Raw genomic sequence first — 16307 nt, 5'->3', positions numbered from 1 at the left:
AAAACAGGTCATTTTGCAGAGGCCTGTGCTTCCTTAAGAGCTTTTTTCAACTCACTATTTGTGTATTTGCAAACAAAAGCACATAGCGTACGGCTGCCAAACCTATACCATGACCATGGCCATTTTATGATCTCACCAAGTGGAGCGGAGAAAATAATTAATTTAATTTTCGTAGTCATAGGAAAGTGTAAAAAAAAAATGTTGTGGATCTCATACGAAGACGCCACTCAGGGATTTAGAAGTTTCTCCTCCCCCTTAATGGGTCGTTAAGAAGTTGCGTTTGTAGGCTTTCGAAATACCATGCGTTAGCATTCCAAATCATTAGGACTTCCTAGGAAAGCAGCAACTGCTCTCCTAGCAGTATTATTTATGCAGCGGTTGTGGTCAGTCACAGAATCATAAGATCTACATATTATCCATAAGCAGGCAAAATCATTGACAGTGAATGGAAGAGGTATCAATACACTACAGAGAAGGCTTCGATTTACTCGTAAGTGTAAACAAAGGACCACTGGCCAAAGTAAGTAGCTCCGTTCTAGCCATTCTGCATCAAAACATGCAGCAATAAAAAAAAGATTTAAATACTAATTACTAATTCTATACCAAAACATTCTCCTAAAGAAAGCCACTGCACTTGCCTGAAGAATGGACGTTTGGATAGGAATGTCCTCTCGGACTTTGGCTCTGTACTCTGATTCGGAGAACTCCAGCTTCGGAAGCTCTATCATGTTGTCCTGGCGATGAAGATGACGATGAGATCGACGAAGGTGATGCTGGCGATGACTGCGCTCTGGATTCCTCGAGTCATTTTCTTCTGGGCGACGACCCTCTCGACCGGGGACCCCACTAGATGAGTCGACGGCTGGAACAAAAGAGGATGATTGGATAAGTTTTCGAAACTTTCTAAATAAAACATCTTTTACGGCAAAGACTTATTTGTAAAAAAAAAAAAAAAAAAAAAAAAAAGGATAAAAAATAATGCTGGACGATAAAATTACAAAAAAAATGCCAGAAAAATGGAGAGAGAAGTTTTCGCACCAACAAATATTATGTAAATAAAATATAAAGGTTAATGAAATTGACAAACTTATTTCAGAATATACACCTGGAGAAAAATCCGGCGAACTAATAATTATACATACACACAACTTTAAATATATCATAATGCGTAAGGTGAAGCTGTACAAATCAAGGATAAAACAATATGAGACAGACACGATTTCTCGAGATACCTAACATTATTTCACCTTGGACCCAAACACGGTGACTGATGTTTAAGCCATTTACTTCAAAGGGAACCCTGGTGAAATCTGTATTAAACAAATCTCTACACACTTTGTGAGTTCATATCACACTACACTATCCTTTGAAGTGCCTTTCTTGCAAAAGGAATAACTGATAGGTTATCGACTTCCAGTCTCCAGTTGTAATGATAAATTGGAAAAAACTGGCCAACAAGTAAATTACCGGAGACAACTATTGCATTACCTTATAGTCATTCGGGCAAAGTAGCAAGGATGGAAATTTTTCTAAAACTGTCACCCATGATCGGAGCAAGTTTCAAAAATCATTTATCTTTTGGTAAATTGAGCAGACCAAACGCTACCCAGTGAGTGAGGGTTGAAGAACAATGTTGGAATTCTTGTACAAAATGGGCATATTAAAACATTTATTTAATAATTTACTTAGGGGAACTGAGAACAGTGCTTGGACTTTGGAGAGAGAGAGAGAGAGGAGAGAGAGAGAGAGAGAGAGAAGAATGAGCAGTGGTAAGAGGGTTCGGCATAAAACAACAAATATATTTTGTATCATAATCAAATACTTGAATGCAAAGGAAACGTACCGCGCCCTAAACAAAAGCCTTGTATTGCCATAAAAAAAAAGTCTAAAGTACAAAAGGAGAAACCGGTAGCGTGATAGAGGAAGAAACTACAAGGTCAATGGGACAGAATTTTGCATTAAAAAAAATAAGAGGGCTGAAATGGGTCTTGACTTTTCTGAAGTGGAAGAACTATTAAAATTCAGAAGAAAAGACTTTGACATTCAATACACTCAGCTTTTCCGGAAAAAGATTTTTACTGCAACTGATATTATTATGATTGTTGTCGTTAATTGACGTTTAACAATATTTAACCCATAGATATATTGATATTGACATTAACAATTAATTTTCCTATTGTTAATAATTACACTGAAGCATATTGACATTAACAATTAATTTTCCTATTGTTAATAATTACACTGAAGCGAGAAACTTCATCATCAGCTATGATTACAATGTCAATAAAATACCTACTATTTTCATTACTTTTATTTTTACTACCATTACTACTCTAACATACAAATAAAAATCAGCTCAGATAAATGCAGGGTACATAAGACCCTTCTAGCTGAGTAATCTTATATCAATATATTTTTTAAAAAATGCACAAGAAGGGTATGATTTTCTCCGCCATTATTAAAGCAATTAAAATAATTATTGTAATAAACATAACTGTAAAGCGTAAAGAGATTAAACTGGAAATTCATTTAACATTCCGTCACATAAAGATAAAAGTTTCATAACAAATTTGAAAAATGATTTTGGTCCATTACATGTTTATGAGAGAGTATAAACTAATCTCATTAGTTTACCGAACACGTGCATTTTTCATCATATGCGAAGGCAAATAATTCTTAACAATTAATGAAATCATCATCATCATTTTCCTGGAGGGTTACAAGGCTACTTTTCTGCTCATACTTCTGTGAAAACATTCTTTATATTTCTTCCGAGACATGTTTATATTATATCTGTAGTGTATCTGTATAATTTAATGTAACATTCAAGATATTTTCCTTCCATGCTTAGCGAATGATAAAAGACAAACTTTAATCCATTGTTGAGCACAACAATTTGAAAACAATGAAAAATAGTGTGCTGACATCGAGAGAGAGAGAGAGAGAGAGAGAGAGAGAGAGAGAGAGAGAGAGAGAGAGAGAGAGAGAGAGAGAGAGAGATTAAGCCAGCCTTATGCTGACACGGGCTCTTCCTCTTCAGCAGCCCGTAAAGAGAGAGAGGAGAGAGAGAGAGAGAGAGAGAGAGAGAGAGAGAGAGAGAGAGAGAGAGAGAGAGAAGTATTTAAATAGAGGTTAATTCCGGCCTGTATCTGAAATGTTATTTTTAAAAACAAATTACCAACACATGTTTGGAATAACGAGGCTAATGTCTTCCATTGACAAAGTATCACTGTTTATCATTATGATTTCCCAAGTGATAGTTATTTCTAGTAACATCATCAACACTGAGATGTCTGGTTCTCGTTCTACCATGAATAGGCAATGCCATCAACCAAAGGCCAAAGTATACATTTGTGTAACTGCTCTTCCTACAGACCTACTTCCTTGCCTTCAAAGCTGCCCCAAAAACTCATTCACATTCTCTGTCGTTCATCTCACAGTTGGCGACTCATAAAAATAAGGCATTTTTTTATCATGCAAAGTCATAATCACTCAAGCTACTAAACTAAGCTTATGTTTTAGCACCCCTTAAAGACATGCTACTCCTTATCAGGCGAACTCCGTCACGCACTACAATTGCAAGCATGCATTTCAAAATTCGACTTGTACTCTGACGTGAGGGTACAAATTTAAACACCGTGCCGAAGTCCACAGCAGGGAGGTACTGAAGGTGGCCCTTAAAAAACATAAGGGAGTAGAAAATGAATCCCAAAATACTTGCTGAAGACCGTACGGTAGGGCCTTTTGGAGCTTCGCTTCTAAGGAGAAATGAGTACAAGTGCACAGACCGATACAAACATATATACATACATACATATATATATATATATATATATATATATATATATATATATATATATATATATATATATATATATATTAAACTCAAAAGATTATATACAGGGCATCAGCTTTACGCTCACTCTCGTCAATAGTAAATGTCGCGGCAGTAACAGATACTTGAACCATTTTGACTGCTCCTCGCATATTAAAAATAAACCCCTGAGTCTATTATATACCCAATTTAGCATAGTTCTCAGTGTTTGTTTGTCTAATTTGTATCCCAATCTGGAATATGTGCCAGTGTGTTCATGTCCAATTTCCATCCCCACCTTCGAATATTTGCCAGTGCTTGTCTGTTTAACCCATATGAATAAGAGCAGAAATACCTGTAAGGCTCTCTGTATGTCACATAATTAAGTTCTGTGTTGAATGTAAGAGGGCTACGCGTAAGCCACAGAGGTTATTCGGAGTTGTTAAATAGCTCATTCAATTTTCGTACCACATAATAAGAGAGGCTCATGGCAGGAAGAATCCTTTACCTCGTAGGAAGCACGTCCTCATAGTATTAGTGTATATAACACGACTGTATATTATGTGAATATGCTTCCGAAAAAAAGAGTGCTGCATTACAAGCGTAGGACTATAATAACAAAGAGAACACTTTGATTGACATATGCATGGTACATTTTCCTTTAACATGCGTTCATATACTTTCCTTAGACAGTACGATTATTTAAAGCTGGACGCCCACAAAATGCCATACGAATAATCTTTGTAAATCTATGCCAATAAAATAATTCAATTTATGGATATAAAATTAAGATAAATCTCAGACCAACTCGATATTTCGTTGACCTTAGAGATGAGCTAACACGCCACAGAAATGTGTACGTGACAGTAGTCGGGTCAATCCGGCTACCTACACCTGATTCCTATGAGTAATATGCATAGTTTACTACATTCGTGGAAAATACGGAAGGGCACCTACCCCAATTTCCGTCCCTATGTATACATCTCGCCTACAGATACCTTCAACTGCCTGTGTCAGATTACTGGAAAAGGGATCTTGTTTCGTGCATCGCCCGTTTGACCTGGGACCACACGAGTAACCCAGACAACTTTTCGAGAAACGGAAGCCAAGGAGCGACGAGGGAAATGCGCCGACAGATAAATAGGGAAAGAAAAATTTCTATTAAGTATAATGAGATTCCATGCATTTCCAAAACGTGGTTTGGTTCTCATCATTTTTAGTTTAATAGAGTCTTGAGTACGAGGCACAGCATGATAATGCTAGAAGTTGTTATATAAACAAAATTATATGGGAAGAAGGACTCGCCGCTATGTTTTTGATAAATGATGAACATAACGAGAAAATTAACTGACAAGAAAATTATTTTAATGAGAAATCTGAACTGATAAGAATAAACAGAATAAATTCGTGATTCACTTCGAAAATACACTTGGTAACAATAAGCTTATTTATGTTTAAAGAACGCTTAGGGAAACTTATAAATGCATAAAAAATGTGCATAATAAAGCGACTGGTATGGTTGAAACGCCACCAGTAACATCATTTTCAAGTTCCGTCAAATATTGTGAGCTCAATCTGTCAGTAACAGCACAGTTACACGTAAAATATATATGAGACTTTGCTTCATCAACAATAAGTAGGTGAGCAAATTAAAAATTACTTTCAAATAAATACTTGGAAACAGTAAAAACTTAAGCATACATTAATTACAACGAATGAGTTATTACCCTGCCATGTCTTACGTTCTTCATGAGCGTACACAGACAAAGAACAAAAGATAACTGCTATTTTCAGCAACACTGAATATCTATATGTGTGTACAGTATTGTGCAAAAGATACTGCTTACATAAAAATCTGAATATTTTGTAAGTTTATGCACATAGGCAACAACAAAATATCATAAAACTTTACTACTCTGCGCTTAATGACTAAATCGATATTTCGTCATATGTAACAATGTACAACAAAGAAATCAAAGAATAAACCTGACCATAAATAACGCAGAACATAAATGCAAGAGCGCAACGCCACGAAGCCGAACAAAACAACGCATAAAAGTTCAGTCTTCAAAGAATTATTATAGTCAGGCGAGACTGTAATCTGTAATTGCCTCTACTTTAATGGTAAACGTAATTTAAAAATGCTTTATGCATAAGCATTTATATTACCCCTGAATGTTGATTCCTTTGTGAAAAAGTGAAGAGAAATTCTGTTGTTGTCTTTTTTTTTTTTTTTTTAAGCTCATAAGGAACATGTCCTTCGAAAAAAAAATTGAAAGCACATTAAATCACTTTTACGTTGATCGCAGTATTAGCTACTACAGAGATTGGAATCTTGCACAAATGAAATGATTTTTATTAGCAGCAGGTGGTCAAGATAAGAAAATAAATCAAAATCGGAAAAAGCTAACAAAATAAAATTTAGAAACAATCACCGCCAGTTGACGAACTTGCTCCAATTCCCAGATAAGCAATTCAGCAATCGCCTTTGTCACATCCCCGCGGCTTTACTCCCTATCAGGATAATATCGCTAATGGAAATTCAGAAGCCCGATTTATAGTGTTCACAGAACAGTTTTGCATGCATGATAAGGGTCACTACTCTATGTGCTAAGTGAGAAATGTCCAACGAGAAATGTAACTGTGGATTTTAGTAGTGACAGACTATGTTTACTGTCGACTTTCGCGAATGCTACAAATATTAGGTCTTATTGTGAATTCTTTGTACTATGAGGTTAAAAAGTATTCAACCCTATTTAATTTATGTTGAGCAAACATTTTAATCTTTTGGTCCACTCTTCTTAAATTTTTTGCTTCAATCCATTTATAACCTTTTCTTTATTGTAGCATTTTTCTACCGCATATGAAATTCTTATCTACTGGCCGTGGCAATGATCATGTTTATGCGTTAAAAGAGTAGCCTCCCTATGCGTCAATTTTAATATCTAATATTTAATATTCAATAGCTAGAGCACTTTTCGCCTCCCTATCCATCAATTTTAATATTGAATATTCAATATTTAACAGCTTGAGTACCTTATCCGTCAACTTTTAAATTTTTTAAGCTTATTAACGAATTTCCAATTCAGATCACTCCACCCAGGGCACATATTAGTAATCGGCTGTATGCGCTCTCAGCCAATAAGATCCAAGAGAGGAATTACACAAGATCTCTTTGCTTACAGAAGGGTTGCAGACTGCAAGCCAATAACACAGGTTATTACCTCAATATCAACATTCAAATTATATATGCCATATTATTTTCCGCCAGAAAAAACACAAGCACACCCAACGCACATAAACATATATACAGATATATATATATATATATATATATATATATATATATATATATATATATATATATATATGTATATATAAAATTATATATATATATATATATTATATATATATATATACCCATCGAGCTACAAATGTCCTTTAATATCTAATTCGCGTTCTTACCTCGGAATTAATTAATATATTTTCATATATGCTTAACCGAAGGGGAATTTTATTAGGCGATGGTAGAGTGGGTAAAAGCTTCACTGACGTCCTGATTTGTATGGCTTCATGGGTTCGCGCCCGGGAGCCGGCAATTCTATTATAGCCTAATAAAATTCCCCATCGGTTAAGCATATATGAAAATATATTAATTCCGAGGTAGAGCGAAATTAGATACTAAAGGACATTTGTAGCTCGATGTATGCATATGAATCACGGTAATGTGATATGACTATATATATATATATATATATATATATATATATATATATATATATATATATATAGTATAACTGAATCACGAAAGTTAGGAACGTGATAAATCCATAAAGATATATGCCACGAAGGAAAAATAAACGAATGAGGATCTGCAAGATCTTTCGACGTTAAACGTCCTTTACTGAGCAGAGACTGACAGATATGGGAAAAGACAATACAAGAAGATTCGTATAACTGACAGATAGGGATTATAAAGAGATTAGTACCTAGAATCCGACACACCTGGAAGATGAAAATCCTTCCCAAACAAGCATAAACAATGGGTGCAATTAAAAGTTTAAGACAATCATCTCAGATACAAGGTCCAGACAATTAAAGGATTATATGTGACAGCTATTCAGAACTTGGTAAACAAAACCATATTCACAATACATGACAGACATACATTACAACAAAAATAATAACTCTAAGGCAACTGATTTTTATTTAAGTCAGTAATTATATCTTTGAGGTCATTCTTAAACATGTTACAGATACAAGGGTCTAAATGAAAAAGGCCACGACTAACATTGAAATTACAATGAAAAGTAAGTTGTATTAAAGCAGATTCTAAAAGATTTTGTGATAAGACATCTCTTGACCTTGCAATTACTGAACTACCATCCCACTTTATTCGGTGGTTGTTTTCACTTAAATGAATGAATATTGCATTGGATTTTTGCCCAGTTTTTACAGAATATTTATGCTGGCTTAGCCTTACTTCTAGGCCCTTGCTAGACTGTCCGGGATAAAATGAGGGACAATCCATACATGGAATTTTATATATTATGTTGTTGCTTTCTCTGGGGCCATTTTTTTATTAACATTCCTTTTAGTGTGTTATTATAGGAAAAAACAAGGTTGACATTAAAAGCTTTTAACAATGATTTAATGGTTTCAAATCCGTTAAAATAAGGCAAACTGAGAATGTTCTTAGAATTTTCTTTCTGCTTGTTACTTACACTATAAAACTTTTTGCTGGCTTTATTATAACAAATATCTAAAATATGTGAAGGATAGCATAAATCTTTCCCTATTTTTTTTATGTATTCAATTTATTGATCCAAATATTGGGGACTGACAATGCGCAATGCTCATAAAAACACAGAAGAAAAAATTGATATTTTTATGTTAAGATGGTGGCCTGAGAAGAAATGAACATAAGTTAAGTTGTTGGTTGGTTTCCTATAAATACTGAATTTACATTGAAATGGTTCTCTATGTATCAAAACATCTAAGAAAGGGAGGCAATTGTCTTTTTCTAATTCTAGAGTAAACTTAATCGATGGTACCTGGTTATTTAATTTAGAGAGTAAATCATTTACATCAATACTGACAGGCAGAACAGCTAAAATATCATCAACATAACGATACAACTTTACAGGAATATAAAAGATATTAGGTAAGTAGCGTTTTTCAAAGAATTCCATGTACAAATCTGAGAGTAGTGGTGATAAAGGATTTCCCATTGCCATGCCAAATATTTGTTGATAAAATTCACCATTGAATATAAACTTACAATCACAAATGCACAAACTCGTGAGTGAAATAATGTGACTTATAGGTAGAGGTAATTCATGCTGAGTTAGTTCATTACTAAGATATTCTAAAATAGAGTCTATAGGGACTTCAGTAAAAAGAGAACATACATCAAAACTAACGAATCTATCAGTAGGGCAAAGAGCAATTTTGTTTCATTTATCAACTAAATCTAGAGAATTATATATATGAGAATTGGAGATGGTTCCAAGTAACGGGGACAAGATCTTAGTGATATATTTCGAAAGTTTATATGAAATTGAACCAACAGTACTGATAATAGGCCGCATAGGGTTATTTTCTTTGTGCGTTTTGACTAATCCGTACAAGTAAGGTAGCGAAAGATTTGACTGACAATTTGCCTAGTAGTTCTGTTTTATCTTTAAGGATATTTTTCACTGTGCTACTGAAGTTTTTTATGACTTGATCAAGGGGATTTTTTGTTAGTTTTTTATGTCACATCATCATCCAGTAGGGCTCGCATACGTGATATGTAGTCAGCTTTATCTAAAATTACTATACTATTTGACTTATCAGCTTTTGTAATGTGGATAGTATTGTCCTTTTTAAGATCGGTCAAACTTTTCTTATAGCGAGCAGGGAAGTTACTTTCATGCTTAATGTTGGCAGCTCCATAAACAATACCTTTAATCATGTCAACATAATTTTGAGGAAGATCACAATATTTTTCAAGTTTACTTAGGGCTGACGCAATCATTAAAGCAGGTCAACTTGTTATAAAGAAAGATAAACCATATCCAAGCGCACTCGCAACATTTTCACTTATTTGTTTACTAGATAGATTAACAACACAATCTTGTTTCCTCTTCTGAGATGTGTCGTCACTACCTTCTCCAAGTCTCTTGTGGCTGCACATTCGACCAGAATTCGTCTTAAGTTCTTGAAGAAGTACCTTTCTGAACAAGTGCTCCCTAAATCCTTGCTGCCACGTCGTCTAAGAAGGTATGACAATCACCCATTCACTGAATTTAGTGTCATGATGTTGAAACAGCACATAGCAGCCGCCAAGCAAGAAGAGAAGGAAAAATTCAAGGAACTGGAAAAAACATGGATCTTTTTCAATTAGCCCATCCTGGCTGATTGGAAGGACTCGCTGCGACGGGAAATTTACGAAAAACTACGTAGGACTATAGATACCCTGAAAAGGAAACACAACAGAAAAATAAAATATCTTATTGATAGCAATGATTGGACTAATTATGCACGTCAAGACTGTGTTGTTAACCTATCTAGTAAACAAATAAGTGAAAATGTTGTGAGTGCGCTTCGGTTTATAGGAAACCTACCAACAACTCAACTTATGTTCATTTCTTCTCAGGCCACCATCTTAACATAAAAATATCTATTTTTTCTTCTGTTTTTACGAGCATTGCGCATTGTCAGTCCCAAATATTTGGAGCAATAAATTGAATACATAAGAAAAATAGGGAAAGATTTATGCTATCCTTCACATATTTTAGATATTTGTTATAATAAAGCCCGCAAAAAGTTTTATAGTGTAAGTAACACGCAGAAAGAAAATTCTAAGAAAATTCTCAGTTTGCCTTATTTTAACAGATTTGAAATCATTAAATCATTGTTAAAAGCTTTTAATGTCAACCTTGTTTTTTCCTATAATAACACACTAAAAGGAATGTTAATAAAAAATGGCCCCAGAGAAAACAACAACATAATATATAGAATTACATGTATGGATTGTCCATTTTATCTCGGACAGTCTAGCAAGGGCCTAGAAGTAAGGCTAAGCCAGCATAAATATTCTGTAAAAACTGGGCAAACATCTAATGCAATATTCATTCATTTAGGTGAAATCAACCACCGAATAAATTGGGTTGGTAGTTCACTAATTGCAAGGTCAAGAGATATCCTATCACAAAGTATTTTAGAATTTGCTTTAATACAACTTACTTTTCATTGTAATTTCAATGTTAGTCATGGCCTTTTTCATTGTTAGTGACCCTTGGGTATTTGTAAACATGTTTAAGAATTGGCCTCAAAGATATGATTACAGACTTAAATAAAAATTAGTTTCCATTAGAGTTTATCTTCGTTGTAATGTATGTCTAACATGTATTGTGATATGTTTTGTTTACCAAAGTTCTGAATAGCTATCACCTATAATCCTTTAATTGTCTTGTCCTTGTATCTGAGATGATTGTCTTAAACTTTTAATTGCACCCATTGTTTATGCTTGTTTGGGAAGGTTACTCATCTTCCAGGTGTGTCGGATTCTAGGTACTAATCTCTTTATAATACCTATCTGTCAGTTATACAAATCTTCTTGTTTTGTCTTTTTCCTCATGTATGTCAGTTCATCTGCTTAGTAAAGGACGTTTGAACGTCGAAAGGTCTCGCGGATACTCCGTTGTTTATTTTTCTTTGTGGCATATACCTTTATTTATTTATTTATATATATATATATATTATATATATATATATATCGAGCTACAAATGTCCTTTAATATCTAATTCGCTCTACCTCGGAATTAATATATTTTCATATATGCTTAACCGAAGGGGAATTTTTTTTAGACGATAATAGAATTGCCGGCTCCCGGGCGCAAAACCCATGAAACCATACAAACCCACGACATCAGTGAAGCTTTTACCCACCCCACCACCGCAAGAGGCTTTTGACAGCACGTAGCCATTATATAAATCATATCATATTACCGTGATTTATATACATGTTAAAAGCACTACAACACTACCGAGGTCGAGGTGGGTTGATGCTGTCTCCAAATCAACGAATACCTGAGCGCAAAAGGTATTTGAGGGTGAGAGACGGCATAAACTTATAGCCTCTTGTGGTGATGGGGTGGGTAAAAGCTTCACTGACGTCCTGGATTTGTATGGTTTCATGGGTTCGAGCCTGGGAGCTGGCAATTCTATTATCGCCTAAAAAATTCCCCTTCGGTTAAGCATATATGAAAATATATTAATTCTGAGGTAGAGCGAATTAGATATTAAAGGACATTTGTAGCTCGATGTATGCATATGAATCACGGTAATGTGGTATGATCTATATATATATATATATATATATATATATATATATATATATATACATATATATATATATATATATATATATATATATATATATATATATATATATTACTGCATAATTCTGTCTGCGCATAGTACTTCAAGCTGCTTCCTTCGTGTTTGGACTGTATAGAATGATTCCGCTGAATATACAACTTTACAGAACGGCAGAGGATGAATGACACATGAATGATCAGGATTATTTTTATAAGTTTATTTAGTCATGGTCTTCCTCTCTTTTGACTTCATAAATACCGAGGCAAAACATGACAGTGACAGAGGAGTGTGTGGCTGCTTTCGCCTTAGAAGCAAAGGCAGAACATGTCCCAGAAAATGAAACCCTCTTTCGTAAACTTTGATTTTCCACCCAACTGGGAATATGTACAATTACGCCCGCGGGGATTTGCATGGCTGGAAAAGCCTGATCTCGCTACAGGGCCTTTGTTCACGCCGGTATCGAAATGGCTTTAATTGTATTAAGATTGCATTTCCGCTCAGCAAGGCTGCATTAACCGATATAAAAGGTGAAATGGTCCTATTAGCAGAATTTGTGCCTTTTCAGAGCTGCCTCTTTTCATTTCCGGTCGAGAGGCACTACTGACACGTTCAAAGGGCGTCTTCCCCAATATTCTTTTTTCTGTGCGGTAGAAAACAATCATCTAGTGAACACTTCTCATTTTGAACAAACACTGCATTTTTTCCTCGCAAAAAGATAACCTACATATGGGCATCTGTAACGACGATGCGGAATCGTGTCTCGTCATTTTTCTAAAGAGATCATAATAAAGCTTATACTTTTCCACTTAAAATTATACGGCTCGATGAGGTGATACAGACGCACAAAGAAATACTGAACAAGAGAGAGAGCGACCGATGTAGTATCTGCAAAGGATAAGATCAACACGATCCCAGCATAAATCGGCGACAGACTCTCCAGTTCCAGATGCACCGCTGAGATTAGGAATCGGAGATGTCGACCTGAACTTTATTGAACCCTAGAGTGGAGGAGGCACGAATGGGGGGCGGGGGAGTGCTGGCCCCCTTGCGGGGGTGGGGGGAGATATATGTCGTCTATTCACGCTGATGCCTTCGATTAGGTCGATTACAGACAAAATATCTTCTGTGGAAGTGGAGACGCCGGCAGATATCGTCTCACTCCACTTTCCTAATAGTCAAATATTGGGACATTTTCTCGTCATAATTTTGTTCTCGTCGTATATGTATATTTATATGTATATGTATAAGTATATGTCTATATATATATAAAATATATATATAATATTTATAAAATACATATATATAATTATATATATATATACATATGTGTGTGTGTGTGTGTGTGTGTGTGTAAATATACAATAATCTTATTACATACATATACATATATAATATTTATATACGAATATATATAATGTGTATTTATATATTATATATACTTAAATACACACACTCAGGTTTAAAGCTAAGGACTGTATTTCGGTGACTGTATTTCGGTGGACTGACTTCCACCCTTATCAAGAAGTGAATAACAGAAGTTACATTGGCGAATTATATATATAGTGGAAAAAATACCCTTAGGTGATGCCTGGGGTCACCGCTAATCCGGTGATGAAGCGGCTTAAGCAATTAACAGAACTAACGTCGGCTTAGCGGTGACCCCAGGCATCACCTAAGGGTATTTTTCCCACTATATATATAATTCACCCATGTAACTTCTGTCATTCACTACTTGATAAGGGTGGAAGTCAGTTCACCGAAATACAGTCCTTAGCTTTAAACCAGGGTGTTTTAATGGGCCTTTTATACTTTATTATATATATATATATATATATATATATATATATATATATATATATATATATATATATATATATATATAAATATTATGGAAAAGGATGAGTGGAGCGTGCGTTTGCTGTGTGCGTAAACACAGAGAAAAAAGGACAGCTTTCTCTCTTCCCAGCTCTCTTCTAATCATGACAAATAACCGGTTTTCATTTCTTGATGCAAAATACAATTGGTGAATGTGTCACAAACATCAGCTCCTTGTCTGAGTGCTAACTGAAGCATAGTGGACATCACGCCATCAAGCAATCGCAATCTATTCCAAGTATCCAGTCTGCTTAATCACGAAATTCGCCGAGGGGGGGGGGGGTGTAATCATTCCTCTCTGGCCAATACGATTGAAGGCAGATCACTTTCCACTAACGATTACAATCAACCGTAATGTGCAGGTAAAATGTTCCAGAGAATCTCTGTCGCCTGATAGAGGTTTACAACCTTTCCTCCTGAAGATTAAAGGGAGCTGGAAATATCCTTTTTTTTTTCTTTTACAGCTGATTACAGATTTCAAAGTCGCGACTTCATTATTTTAACTCCGAACCAGTTTCAATATCATAATGAGAACTATTATTACGAGTGCTGGATTTTTAAGTGTCTTCTGTATGAAGACAAAAAATAAATAAATACAAATGCGACATTCTCAAAAGTGTTCAGACCATCAAATACAGAACCCTTCCACAGCTGTCAACGTCATATCATAAAAAGATCAATATGACATTACGTACACATTACCTAGTATGATTTCTACTCACACTAGCTACACAAATAATTGTTATTCTTTGCGTGGGACGTTCACGAAACTTTGAAAGCCCAATAATAAATAGGCATATATTCAGTATGTAGGTTATAGAATACATATAATATATATATATTTATATATACACATGAGTGTGTGTGCGTGTGTATTCCGGCTGACTTCTACCAGCCTGAATTAAAGTGAGTAAAAAGCACACTTCAGATATAAATATATGACAGTACTCTGGCAAATGTTAAAGAAAGTGGGTAAAATGATATATTTCAATTCTACATACCGGTGGGAATGACTATTTTGGGGAGATTATAAACTGATCCCGTGATGAAGGGAAGTTAAGAAGACTGGATTACCTTTCATCAGAGCGCAGCTTAGTGTTTTATGGCGATTTTGAGGGGGCAAACTAAAAAAAAAAAAATTAGAATATGCAGAATAATCTCATCGCTTAAGCCTTGTTTTCTGTTCATATTGTAGGTTTGACTGATGATGGCATATTCAAGACGCTTTTGTACGGAATAGATAGTTGCTTTTGAGAGAGAGAGAGAGAGAGAGAGAGAGAGAGAGAGAGAGAGAGAGAGAGAGAGAGAGAGAGAGAGAGAGAAACTGAAGTCTCACTCCAATTTATGCTGACTGAATTCTCTTATTGGATATGCAATATTGGATATGCAAAACTTCCGGCTTCATCAGAATCTTGCTGACCGCTGTGTTCAGATAATTCTTGTACAGGGAGACTCATTCCTGAAACCAAAAATGTATATCAATTTTGGAATGGCCATTTTTCAACAAGAAACAAGAGAACTTCCGCGGTTACAAAGTACCAAGCCAAAACTGAAATGTAATTTGTGTCCGGGAAACGGGTCGCTTTGTTTCAAAGGGAGGTGAAAAATTAAATATGATTATGAATTAAATTTTTTTAAGTGAAACGCTTTCATTGTTCGTTACCGGCATGAAATGTCCAAGCAGATAAACAGGAAATAATAATAATAATAATAATAATAATAATAATAATAATAATAATAATAATATAATAATAATAATAATAATAACGATAATATAATAATAATAATAATAATAATAAAGTTCTCTAACAGTTTCTGTGACGAAGCAAATATTAGAAATGAAGAAACTGAAGCGAAGAGGGAAAACGAAAGGCCCGGTATCAACCGAAGCACCATCAATATTACCTTCAATGAAAAAATGAACTTGCTGGCGATGTCATTAAAAGACTTTATCAGATGATCATTTCAGCGTAATGGAATATGCATTTGTGATAAGCCCTGCATTCTAATCTTTCCGAATCAAATAAAACACGTTAAAATAACAGCCTAATTAACTCTACTTTTTCCAAATAAAATTAACTCTCCCTGTACCCCATATTGGCCAACTTTAGCATTTGGTTGGCCATCTACCATCTTTAGCATTTATTGACCTTCTACCATCGTTAGCATTTATTAGCTTTCTACCATCTTTAGTATTTATCGATCTTTTACTATATTTAACATTGAATGGCCTTCTACCATCTTTAGCATT

General features: G+C 34.8%; 1 protein-coding gene across 4 annotated transcripts in view; it reads right to left on the bottom strand.

Moving 5' to 3' along the window:
- LOC135210896 (neural-cadherin-like) overlaps positions 1-16307 on the bottom strand; it is a 481919-nt gene that overhangs the window by 135609 nt on the left and 330003 nt on the right. For all 4 annotated transcript variants that reach the window (XM_064243833.1, XM_064243830.1, XM_064243831.1 and 1 more), the window contains exon 3: positions 639-862. In XM_064243833.1, coding sequence (XP_064099903.1) covers positions 639-728 — 90 coding nt within the window. In that variant the 5' untranslated portion in view covers positions 729-862. The remainder of the gene's footprint in view (positions 1-638; positions 863-16307) is intronic.

Source organism: Macrobrachium nipponense, chromosome 4, assembly GCF_015104395.2.
Source record: "Macrobrachium nipponense isolate FS-2020 chromosome 4, ASM1510439v2, whole genome shotgun sequence".
Classification (NCBI taxonomy): Eukaryota; Metazoa; Arthropoda; class Malacostraca; order Decapoda; family Palaemonidae; genus Macrobrachium; species Macrobrachium nipponense.
This window is presented reverse-complemented; position numbering and strand designations above follow the sequence as displayed.